We start from the raw sequence: 13,282 nt of genomic DNA on the forward strand, positions 1-13,282 counted from the left end.
GTTTGTCTTGCCGAAATGAAAAGTAAAAGGAAAAAAATGGTTGACTCATTGGTTTTAAATGTTAGTTTCAAATATATACATATTTGCGAAAAAGTGAGAAGGTAAGTATAATGATTTCAGGGGAAAGCATAAATCATCTATGCAGGATGAAATAATCTATATGTGAGCTTTCTCCACTCAGGAAATTCAAAATGCGAAAGGCCAAAACAGAAGTCAGCTGTTTCAGCAGCAAATTAAACGTTTCGATAGCAAAACGATGACCAAACACTTATAAAAACCGGAGCACCTAAAAACGAAAATGTCGTTTTTGGTCCCAAAACATTTTAATGTCTAAACACTTTACAAAGTTTCCAAAACCTTACAAATATCAATTATAGGTTGATTGATTTTTGCAAATAAAACAGTTCGACGTGTACTTCAACTAATGAGTAAAAGGAAGAAGAATATTTCGTTGTGTAACCTGTCAACGAGGTTGTCCTTGCAAAAAATTCCATATTCATATGTACTTTAAAAATTAAATTTCATACATTTTTATTTACATTTACTTCAAATTTGTATGCATGTGAGATTAAAAACAGCGCCCCATCATTGAAAATTTCTAAAACCTTCCGCACATACAAAATACATATGTATATGTATTTATCAACAGGTCCATGTCGAAGATTTATGTATGTATGTATATCAGATTACATCAGAGTGTTAGTATTAGTAGTTTACAAATATGTAGACCTTTTGATGAAATACAACAATTATAAAGCACATGACGCGAGATTCCCAAAAGTACACATACTTAAGAAAAAGTGGCTGACGAACGGACGCCGACCATGGCAAAATTCAATATTAAGGTTTTTTAGAAAAGGGCGTAAAAGGCAAAAGGCAACAACATATTTACATATACAGGGGTGTTACAAAACACTTTCACTCGAACTTCACTTCAATTTCACTTGTAGATGCCACAGACCCTTTTGATTTTGATTTACAGTGATACCACTTTTTTGTAAACGAGTTTGGATCACAAGTGTTAAAAAAAAAATGCATTGAAAATATATTAATGGATTGACATTTTTTACTTATTTTCGAATTTATTGTGCAATTGGTAAAAAAAAAACATTTGCAGCATGTATTTTTTAGATAATGCGGCAAAGAAGAATTGATAAAAGTTTGCAGTAAACAAAACAAGTAAAGTATTTTTTATGACATCGCACACCTCAACAAGATTCCGCAATGTCATGAAAAAGCACACCTACATACATATGTCGGAGAGTAAGTAATGCAGATTCGACACATTGCCACTGCGCAGCTGTGCGTGCGTCTCGGCACATTGACGCTGCGTAGTTGTAGGTACACTTTGGCATTTTGGCACTGCGTAGTTGCTTGTGCGTTTCGGCACATTGGCACTGCGTAATTAAGAGTGTGCATGTTAGATTGCATCATTCTCTATTTGCGCTTTGTTGGTTGTCCGCATTTTGTCGCTTTGCCAAGTACAGTTATTGCGGGGCGACAGCGACGAGACGCTGTCGCTGAGTGTGGTTCGATGGCTATGGCGTAGGCAGTAAAAGGATCGAGCGTGCAGTGTGCTCGTGGAATCGCCTATGAGAGCATCGAAACTCGCTTCGCGATAATGAATAAACGGACTTCGGTAGAACAGACTCCGACACATATGTATGTACATCGCATTTTCTTCTGCCTCTGTCTAATTACTTTCATTTTTTTCAAATTTGGTTTATTTTTTAAAGAATTGCATGGCAATTTAAAATTTTCAGATGGGATTATCAGCTGATTTTCATAGATATCGGACTTCTTTTTAATTAATATAGCAAAATATATGCCAAAATACAATCACCTTTTTAGAATCATAGCCGCATGATCAATAATGCAGCTTCATTAGCTGTGCCTCTCTCACACCCAGCCGCTTATGGAATTCTGCTGCGAATTCTGCTACTCAACTGTAATTTATATGATGAAGCCTAGTCTAAACAGCGAATAAACATTTGTTTAATAAGTATTAAAATTTAATTTATTAAAAAAAACATATGAAATTATATTCTTTGCTATTAAAGACAATATCCCAAGCACAGCATGCAATGTTTTTTTGATTTCAAATTTCATATGCAGTCCTGCGACTACAGTTTTTTTCACGAGAAAGGGTCTAGCTTCGTAAGGATAATGTACTCTGTACTCGCTTTTCGATTTCTCAAAAAAACATAATATATAAAAATCAAAAATTCTTTACGTTGTATGTGAACCTTTAATGAAGGATTTATATTAAATTTTAGTTTACCATAGTTGACCAAATTTGACGACTTTAGCTTCTCTGAGAGAAATGAGGCCGTGAGGATATTTCATCAAAGAAAGCTAAAAATAATAATGTAAAGATATCGACAATTTGTTACGTGTAAGAGACTGGAATAACCGCGGTTCTTATTTGTGCTATTGTCGCTCGAATATATGTATGTAACTAAATACTATTTATTATGCAGTATATTGGTGCTTATTATTTTGAATTTACTTGACTAAAGCTTTCTCACTTTATTTTCGATTTCATATTTGGTATGACAATGTTACCAGACTTTTCGGCACTGGCGTAATTCAGTTGTAAATAAGTCCCACAGTGTGTTTACAAAATAATTATAATTTGCTTTGGGTAGACTAGAAATAAGAGGATCGAATACCCGATACAACGGTAATATCAGCGAAGGTAATTGTATGTGGTATGAGGACAATATAACGTGTAAGAAACGTACTTCAACAGATGAACTAGTGAAACTGCACAAGAAATGCAATTGCAACAACAGCATTCTACCGTATTGTCGCTGTCAAATGACTCTTGGGAAATCATTTTTTTATGTTTGAGTCTGAATTCTAGCTTGTAATTTTGGGAAATGGGATGAAGTCAAATACTAAATGTTCTTTTCTACTCACTGCCAAATTTGATAGTCATATACTGCTTACCGAGGGCCACGTGCTCTTGTTGTGGTTCAATGGCTAATCGGATTTTGAAGTGGTGGTTGAAAGACATGAAACAATGGACGTGTGTAATTCACGTCACATGTATATAAAATAACCCAATGTGCATTATATACTTCACAAAATATGCAATTACATTTTATAAATACATATAAGAAATAAAAATTATCGTTTTACTTGGCAATGATGAATGCTGCCATCGTAACGTTTTTCAATGCAAATTTGTAAGCTAAATATAACTTACCCATCTATATTCTTGCTCTAAATCTACAGCTATTGTGGCCGCTGCAGCCCTTTAGAAAGTCGCGCGGCCAGCAAATATGGCATGACGTACCTTTTGATTTGGAACCACAACGTTTGGAACAGGATGAAGCATTAATCGAAATGACTAAAGATTTGCAGACGGAGTCTAGTCGTATCATGCCCGTAAGCAAGTCGCCAATAACAATAGCAGAGGCTTTTACCAATTTGAGACATGCAAAGAACGATCGATATATATACAAATGGCAGCTGGGGGGAGTGGTCCAAGTGCTCACAGCAGTGTGGTGCCGCAGGCGGCGGATTGCAGGTGCGTATCAATATATATGTAGTTACATACATACATACACACATACATATGTATATACAGATATACATAAAGTTATCTGTCCGGACTGGTGATTTGCTTTCGAACTATAGCTTAAGGTAGCGCCTAGAAAGCTTCTTTCATTCTCAGTAAATTAAAATAAAAGTAAGATTGTTAATAGCAAATTTGTATTCAGTGTGTGTGGAAAAAGCTATTCTTAATCCATATAATAAATATTCGCAGGTACCGTTACAAAAAAGGGGCAGCCTTTTTTAAATAGTTTTTGTTTTTAAAATAATGTATGCTTAAAATGGAACATGTTTCATAAGGTTTGTTTTTTGGATACTTCACATGTATTAATACTGAAAGTGGGAGGATATGTTTAGCGGTTTTTTTTTTAAACAAGAATAGAACCACCTACAATATTTTATGTTGCTTCTAAAAACGAAATAGTTTAAACAATAGAAATCAAAGCAGAGAAAATGGAACCGTAATAAATGTTTTAACTATTATATTTAGGCCTACCAAAGTTGGTAATCCTAGTCACACTGATATTTGTCAGAAAATAAATTTGAAAATTCATCAACGCTTTATTACATGAAATCGTATTATTTTGCGAGAATCCCAAATCAAATGATATATACACAAATAAATTATGCTCTTCGGTACTATTAATTTCGTTAGTATCCGTCTTTTATATGGCCAAAGCTGACAGGCAGATTTAAAGACTGTTGCCAGTCTGTCAAACCTTCTGAATTAATTAATGAGCGTGTCATAAGAAGCATTGTCAAAAAATTTAAGCTTTATCTTTTATCGTCTTTCAGACAGACAGACAAATGGCTGTATCGTCTCGGTTCTTGATAATGTTAAGAAAATATATTCTTAATGGAGTCAGAGATGCCTCTGTCTGCCTGTTACGTGCATAAAGTCCTGCTGACATAAAGTTACAATACCCTGCTACCCTATGGGGGTATAAAAAACACAAAAAGTAAAAGAACTAACATCGTGTTCCTTTCATCTCCACAGCGCCGCTCGCTGAGCTGCCAGCGTACGGAAACAAAGGCATTGACATGGAGGACAACTGGAAAGACACCAACGACATCGATGTCAAATGGCAACAGTGTAGATGTCGTTGAAAATGCACAGTGCACAGCCCAAGGGCTGGATTTGCCCAACACGTTCCAGAGCTGTGGCGACGAGCCCTGTCCTTACTGGGCCAAAGGAGATTGGACGCTCTGCCAGCATTCGCCTTGCCATGAACGCAATATTGCCGTACAGCGGCGTGAAATAAGCTGTCTGTATGAAAACGGCAGTTTGGGTACTCCCTGCCATGAGTATCAGAAACCACCAGCGCGTCAAGAATGCTACAATGAGCGCTGCAAGGGTGTTTGGCATGTAGAGCCATGGTCTGAGGTTCGTGGCGCCTTCCCCTGTCTTCTATATTCATTATGTCCCGACTCAACATAAAGCAAATATTTTATTAATGACAAATACCATTTCATTCTATTTCGGATTTGTTTTATAGTGCAATGCGCCTTGTGGTCGTCAGGGAATAAAATTTCGCATTCTGCAGTGCGTCTGGTATGGCACTCATAGACCCGCGGGTAACGTCTGCAAACATCACCCTCGGCCAGTGGTAATGAAAGTGTGCAAAAGTCGGTCTTGTCGAGCCAAAAGTAAGTCCAGCAAAAATTTAAGTAATGTAAGCCGAAAATTAAATACCGCTGAAAGAGTACTCTTACTTATCGGGGTGACATTTGTTTTCACTTATTCTACATTTATAGTAATATAGTACTACAAAATAGCAAAAAACAATTCAAAGTTAGAATAGCAGAAAAATTAAAAAAAAAAACTCGCGTGTTCTGACTTATGCACCTTTGGCACTTCAATTTTCTTATCAACAAAAAAAAAATATATATATATATTATTTTAAATTTACAATAACATTAATTATTATACCCGCTACCCATAGGGAAATAGGAAAATAGGAAATGTATGTAACAGGTAGAACGAGGCATCTCCGACCCTATAAAGTACATAACATATATTCTTGATCAGCGTCAACAGCCGATGTGATCTAGCTATGTCCGTCTGTCCGTCTGTGTGTCTGTCCGTTGGAGCACCTAGATCTCAGAGACTATAAGAGATAGAGCTATAATTTTTTTTCGACAGCATTTATGTTTGCACGCAGATCAAGTTTGCTCCAAATTTTTGCCACGCCCCCTTCCGCCCCTGCAAATCAAAAAATCGAGTAACAAGCGTAATTTTAAAGCTAGTATTACGAATTTTGGTATATACAATAAGAACTATAGTAGTTATGATTCCTGAAAATTTGTTTGCAATCAGATAAAAATTGTCGAAGTTATTAAAGAAATATTTTTGTTGCTTTGGCTGACAATCTGGTATTTTGTGCCGTCTATGGTATATTTTGAATGCGGCACTATATCGATATATCACATATACCATTTGGTATATTTTTAGTGTTTTGCAGTATATTTGGTATATTTTGAGAATAATACCGTAAAATATATTGCTTTTATTCAAAATGGGTAGCGGGTATCTCACAGTCGAGTACACTCGACTGTAGCTTTCTTACTTGTTTTTTTTTATGACTTTTTCGACTCGTTTTGGTTACTATCAATCAAATTTTTTATAAGATTCTCCGGATCGTCGCCAGCAATATTGACTGGAATCTATTGAATTTGGATTCGACTGACCAAATTACTTGTTTCCAGAGTTCTATTGCTATGTTTTTATTTTTTAAATAGTTTTATTTCTTGATTGGATAATCTATTGGTGATTTAATTCAGTCTGATAATGTAATTCTGTAAAGATTTTGTAATATCGGTGGTTGTTTGTATTTTTATTCAAGACAAGGGTATTTCCTTGCTCAGACGAATCCCATGTATTTTTGTCAATAACGGATCTTCAAATATATTTTTTTATTTGTGTAATGACATTGATATTAAATATTAGAAGACCATTCACAAATAATAGTAAATTATGAGTTTTAATTTTGTTTCGAATTAGAAATGCATATTTCGAATGTGGTGCTATTTCGTCAATTTTTCTGCTAACAAATTAAAAAAAAAATGGCTAATCATGTCTCATCACAAAACAACAAAAACAAAATTATATCAAGGGCTGTTTTTGATATTTTGATATAGTACTAAATTCAAACCGAAAGGCAAGTGGTTCTACTTTCCGAGTGCCTAATATGATCTGGTGCCGACAGCCAAATGCAACGGTGCGACAAGCACAAACACTTACAATGCAGACATCATTTTGTGATCGTATCACAGATCGTATTTATTGTAAATACACTTGGCCCTCGTTTAACTCGAACTCGGTCTTACACCGTTTCAAATTTGCTGCCATCTCCCTTTTAACATGCTAAAAACCTCGTTCTTACACGATTGCAAAATCTTTTTTTTGATAAAGAGCCACTAAAAAATTAAACATGTTGAAACAAACTGGCTTAAACTGTAAATATTTCAAATTTGATATGAATAGAAACATATAATCTCCTGACTTTAACCTTTTTAATTTAATACCAACTTTTAATTTTGAAAATATGAATGTTGTGCATTTATTAAAGGCATATGCTTTTGGTTAATTTTGAACAAATATATGAAACAATTTGAACAATAAAAAAATTTGTTTGTTGCCAATTTAAAATTTTGCGAAAGTAACCCCTTATTTTGTACTGATTCCATGTTTCGCTTAACACGAAGATTTCTAGGAACGTAACTCCCGTGTTAAGCGAAGGCCAAGTGTATTCTTAAATACAAAATACTCAGATTTTAAATTTATTGAATATTAATTTAAATAAACATATTAATATCAAGGTTTTTATTTTTACTATTACTATCAATTCTATTTTTTTTTTTGTCACATTGAAAATATTGTTAAATTACATCGACCGCAATTTTTTTCGTTTTTGTATTGCGGTTTATTGTGATAAGAGGAGCTTGCCAACGAACATCAACTTCCATCAGCACAGTTAAAGTTCGGTAATCCTATATGTGTAGCGCCGAATGGTAAAGGGTTCCTATTTTTATGAAGATAATATCCCAACCATATTTATTTTTTTTAATTTCAGATTCCATAGACACTCCTTATTCCAATTTTCCCCTCGCGTAAAAATACGTCCCCACGCGTTATTTTAAATATTTAAAACTATTCATATTTTATATTTGGCGTTGTTACCGATAATTAGAGCAAAAAAATTAATTGTTTCTTTTTTTGTTTGTAGAATAGATGATTTTGTGTTCACATAAATTCCACTTTGGAAGTATCGATCCCTCTTTAGTATGATATAATGTATGGACTTTTTTCATATTATGATCGGTAAAAATAAGGGATATAAAAAACGGCCGTTAAAAATTTTTGCATGCAACAAAATTCCAATGCGCATCGATACTCGATATGATATAATACTGAAATGTGGATACCAAATCAACTGTTCCACAGACGACAAATAGACAACCTATAATTCCGCATTTAAATCGGAAAAGTAAACACAAACATAAAGATGAATAATTTAAAAAAAGATCGCGTGCTGGGCATTTTCTCTTGTAAAAAAATAGCATTAATTAATATTGTGGAATGGCAAGACAGTACATTTTTTGTTTTTTACCATTTCCGGTCATAAAGGTAGCCAAAAACGGTTAGTTTAAAATTTGTGACTGTTGCGAAATATATTGCATTTCTGCATATCAACAATTTTGCTTATCTGGGAACAGCGCTATTAAATTATGCTGACCACAGCATGTTCTACAACTAGATTGTATCAACGTTTATGGGACAATTTACATCAACTGCGAAATTTGCGTTTTTGTATTAAGAAGCATTTCAATAACCGAAAACTATGAAAAAATAAGTAATAAAGAAAAAAATTATTTTAATAATTATGTTGCTAAACAACGACAACTTCAGTGTAAATGAGAGCAGATTTTATTTCCACACACATTATTTTTATCGCAAATGACATATATATGTACATACTCGTATGTATTTTATTGGTTTTTTTTTCTGTTTTGCTGGGAGTTTATAAACCAACAACTGAAATATTGATTCAAAAAATATAAAAATCAGTCTACAAATCGTGATGTTGACAAGCGCGCTTTAATATGCTCCGTATATAGTGCGCGTTAATTATTTCGCCAATTGAAATATTATGTATCGCTTAAAAATTGCAATCCTATTCAATATTTAATCATTTAACTTAATACCTATTTCTATACTCAGGTTGTCTGGATACCTCACGATATTGCCACAATGCTTTAGCCATGGGTCTGTGTAGACTGCATCGTTATAAGGAAAAATGCTGTGGTTCCTGTCAGTTCAATCAGCAGAAGCATCTATAGATCCTCAGCCAGACCAAACTAAAAACGACAAAACATTTACTAAGCAACTACGTAAACAACATGGCACTAATCTGAATTTAGATTTAATAAATTGATTACATAAGTTCTCAAATACATTTGCAAAGAATGTAACTTAGTTAAATTTATAAAATATAAGACACGTTTAATTGAAACTAACGATATTGTTGAGGATAGTGTTGACAAAACATCGATACTATATGCTATCGATAACTCGGAATCTATGTAGTAATGACTATCTATAATTTCGATAGCGTTAGCGGTCGAATATATTTTTCTGCATTTTTCTATGTTTAGACTGCCTGCATTGCTCAAAACTTCTGAAGTGTAGAACAAAGTGAACAAAAGCGTATAAGAGAGCGACAATTTTTGAAGCACGTTATCAATTATGGAAATGATTGACGATCACTAGCAATAAGCTGATTATTAAATTTACAAATTTTACTCGCTTTGAAATTATTGGTAATTGCTTGCAATTAGTTCAAATAATGCAAATAAAAAATATGAGAAAATAGTGATCAGATTGACCTTTTTGGAATCTATGTAATTGTTTCAGAACGAGTTGTTTGATATGATGCAAACTCGAAATAAATAGTCATTGAATAATAAAAAATAAAAAATTATGTAATTTTTGAATGCACCTAATAAAAAATATTTAATTTTATGTTTATGTTATGTTTTGTTTGTATTACTATCTTTATTTGAATTTTATAGTTTGTTTATTTTTGCAACACTAAACACCTGTTCAAATAAATAGGGTAACTATTTTGTTAGCATTTCTAATAATATGACATGATGGTCGCTGAGTAAGTCGATGGCTAGCTACATTTTCAAACATCGATAGTACTATTGATAGTTTTGTCAACACTAGTTAAGGATAGATATTATATCAATCCAAATCATATTATAATATTATTCACACGTGTCGATTTACGAGGTCACAATAAAAAGCCCTGTAATCGAGCACTTTTTAAGTGGACGTCCCTTGTGAGCACACAAACTTTTTAAAACGGTCCAAAGGTGAAAAGTGAAAGACGAAATAGAACGCTTGGCTTTTTTACATCAATCCACTTTCAACCAACTTGTATACGTATGAATCAGATTATATGTATTTTTCAGGACTTCTTGGTAAAAATTTAATGTAATCTGATACCAAAATGCTGTGGTTATTATCGTATTAAGACATTGTGGAGTTTGTAAAAGCCAAATTTTTCCATCACTCAAAAAGTGCTCGTCAGAATTAAACTTAAGCAAGTTAATTTTACAGATGCTTATATATAGATTATTCATATATACGGGGTGTCACTGAAATAACTGGAGATTTAAATTTGATTCAATTTTAGAGAGTAAAATTGCCGCTTATCAAAAAAAAAAAAAATGTTTTAAAATGTATATATTCTCATATCTAGAATTGTTTTTCAGAATATTAGCAATATATGTATGTAGTTCATACATTAAATTAAGAAAACTACAGCATTTGGGAATAGGACGATTGCCTATGAATGTTATTGTTCTTAGTCGAAATTTTGATGAGTAATAAAATACATAAAAAACATAAAGCATTTAAATTTGGCTTTCAAGCCTTCAGCCTTCTCTTACTTTAGATATTAACACAATGTAAACCTTGTAAATATTGCAACCTTATGCTGCAGTACCATTCTTAAATTCACAATGAACTGGCCTCTTAGAACTGCAAATATTTTAGTATTATTTTTTGTATGTTTAATTATGACAGCTGCATCTTTTGATGTCGATATTATCATTACAATTTTATTTTGAATGCAATTGCTGATCGAATTAAGAAAAACCGTATTTATTTTAATTTATTATGTAAGTATTAAGTTTTGAGGATTGAAGTCTCCAAATATTTAAAAATTGAATGAAAAATTATGAAAAACAAAATTTATGTGGCACCCCTAATATATACATACATACATACATATAAATGCGATAAAATGATTTACGTCGATAAGCGACTAGTTGTCATCTAAGTAAAAATGTCGTAAGATACACCGAATTTAAACTTATATAAAGCAAGTAAGAAATCCATAGTCGAGTGCGCTAGACTGTTAAATACCCGCTATCCATTTTCAATAAACGCAAAATATTGCGAAAGCGGCATTATCTTTGAAATATACCAAATTAAACCAAAATAAAACAAAAAATATTGAAATACATCAAAAGTGGTCTATGTGGTCTAACGGCCTACCTATACATTAACAAAATACTATGTTTTAGTGATCAAAATCTGTCAGATTGATCGTCGCGACAACTTATTGGTGGGATTAAAAATCGAAACAGCCGTTTAGACTATGTATGTACAATGTCATCTTTCACGGGCATACAAATATGTATAATTTAATAATTTTCAATACTTTGCAAAATAACTTATATCAGTTTATTATTACTAGTTTTGGTTCTAGCAATTAAGAAATGTTACTCTTAATTGAATCTACAAACTCCTAAAAATTAAGCGAATATTTGAAAGTTCAAAATGGACGAAATGGTATATTCTTTCAATGTCCGTGGGTGGAAGTTGACTTACAAAATTTAATGTAAAAATAATTGTTTAAAAAATTGAAACGCAGATATACTTTATGATGTCGAAGATTCGTTTTTTGGCATGTTGTCTACATTTTCTTGTGGATAATTTTATAATACCTCTTTGTTCTGTGGGTAGCGGGTATAAAAATAATCTAAAGTAAATAAATAAGCTTAATAGTCAAACGATTGTATGGATATATGATTATTATGAACAAGTGTGGTATAAACGTATGAAGGAGAATCTAGTCATTCACTGTGCGTTTCTGCCGGTTCCTAATTAGGGGAACACGAATTATTTCCAAAAACGTCCGTTTTGGCAGTCCTAGAACGTCATAAATAAACACAAAATAGCTGTCGATACTTTCGATATTCGAGAGCACATCAGCATTTCTTTTAAACTAAATTTATCATATCCATAGATAAGATGGGAATGGATGAAATGATACCTCAGCTTAAATTTTCTTTAAACGGATGTGACCATTATTTCCATTATTTTGCAGTGTCAAATTTATGATGGATTATTAACTTTTGTAGGTCCGTTAAAAATAATAGCACTAGACAAAACTACAAATTATTTTATCTTTATAATAGACCATTTTTTTTAAAAGAACTAATCTAATCGAAAGCAAACTTATTTACATACATTTGGTTTTAATGTAATACATTGGGTTTTGTAACTAAATAATTATTCAAAATATTATGATCTCAAGCTTTTATATAATTATAAAAACTACAGCACTAATTAGTATAATACGAAGAGTTAATTCAACAATTAACATATGTAAATATTTAAGAGAAATTAATAACAGTTAAGATAAGAACATTATAATAAAAGACAATTTTGAAAAGAATAATAAAAACCTCAATTCTGTTTGTATTTCGCAAACTTGAATATTTCAATACCTTGAATGAAAATTAAAGCCTATTTCATATGGTTTTAAAATTCTAAAGTCCAAATTATTGTACATAACCGCTTTAGTTAAACATTGTTGATATATAATATACATATATGAATATGAATAATTGTAATTAGTTTATATTTTGTATGAGCAACTTATTTTATAAACATATATTTAAAAATTGAACAGCAGACATAAAATGTAAACCGTTAGCTGCTAAATATAAGTAATATAAGTAAAAATATTGATAAAGTATGAAATGTTAAAAGCGATTATGTTATGAGGGCTATAAAAAATGTTACAACATACTGTACACGACTATAAACGGTAATTCAGTAATAATATTTCCATTTGTGTTTTATTCGAATGCAATTCATTCATTCTAAGCGGTTCGTTTGAAATATTGAAATCTTGACACAAACAACTAATCAAATTTATGAAAACATGATTACTTGACTTTCATGTATTTTATAAAGAGTACAAAACTCAGTGACGCTAAGTTATCTATTCAGTCGTTCCGGCCTTCATGCCCAGTGTTAAAATAATACACAAATATAGACTTAACAAAACGCAAGCTTGTATTACAGCTTATTATACTAAACATACGTATATTTATATCAAATACGAATAAATAAATCGAAATCACCACTGCAAGATGTTTACAAAATAAATACAAAGGCAAAATAAAAAAATATTGTAAGAAAATAGAAATGAAATAAATATTATTGATTAAATATAAATAAATAATTCAAGCAATTTATAAATGACTTTGTATTGGTCGAAAAAAAAAAAAAAACAAAATAAAACAAATGCTGTTAGTTGTTAGATTTTAATTAATGTTTTCATAGTTTAGACGTGGAGAAATAGAAGGTAAGTCAAAAGTCTTTTTTATTCTAAAGTATAATTGCATGAACATTTTT

The 13,282-nt window shown here is 31.9% G+C and overlaps 1 protein-coding gene across 1 annotated transcript in view; it reads left to right on the top strand.

Annotated features, from left to right (window-relative positions):
- Positions 1–13,124, top strand: part of LOC133838740 (protein madd-4) — a 96,461-nt gene extending 83,337 nt beyond the window's left edge. Inside the window, 5 exon segments of the mRNA XM_062269967.1 lie at positions 3,241–3,480; positions 3,482–3,535; positions 4,559–4,945; positions 5,058–5,208; positions 8,783–13,124. Of these exon segments, the coding sequence (XP_062125951.1) occupies positions 3,241–3,480; positions 3,482–3,535; positions 4,559–4,945; positions 5,058–5,208; positions 8,783–8,901 (951 nt within the window). The 3' untranslated portion in view covers positions 8,902–13,124.
- The last annotated feature ends 158 nt before the right edge of the window (positions 13,125–13,282 follow it).

This window comes from Drosophila sulfurigaster, chromosome 2L (genome assembly GCF_023558435.1).
Source record: "Drosophila sulfurigaster albostrigata strain 15112-1811.04 chromosome 2L, ASM2355843v2, whole genome shotgun sequence".
NCBI classification, from domain to species: domain Eukaryota; kingdom Metazoa; phylum Arthropoda; class Insecta; order Diptera; family Drosophilidae; genus Drosophila; species Drosophila sulfurigaster.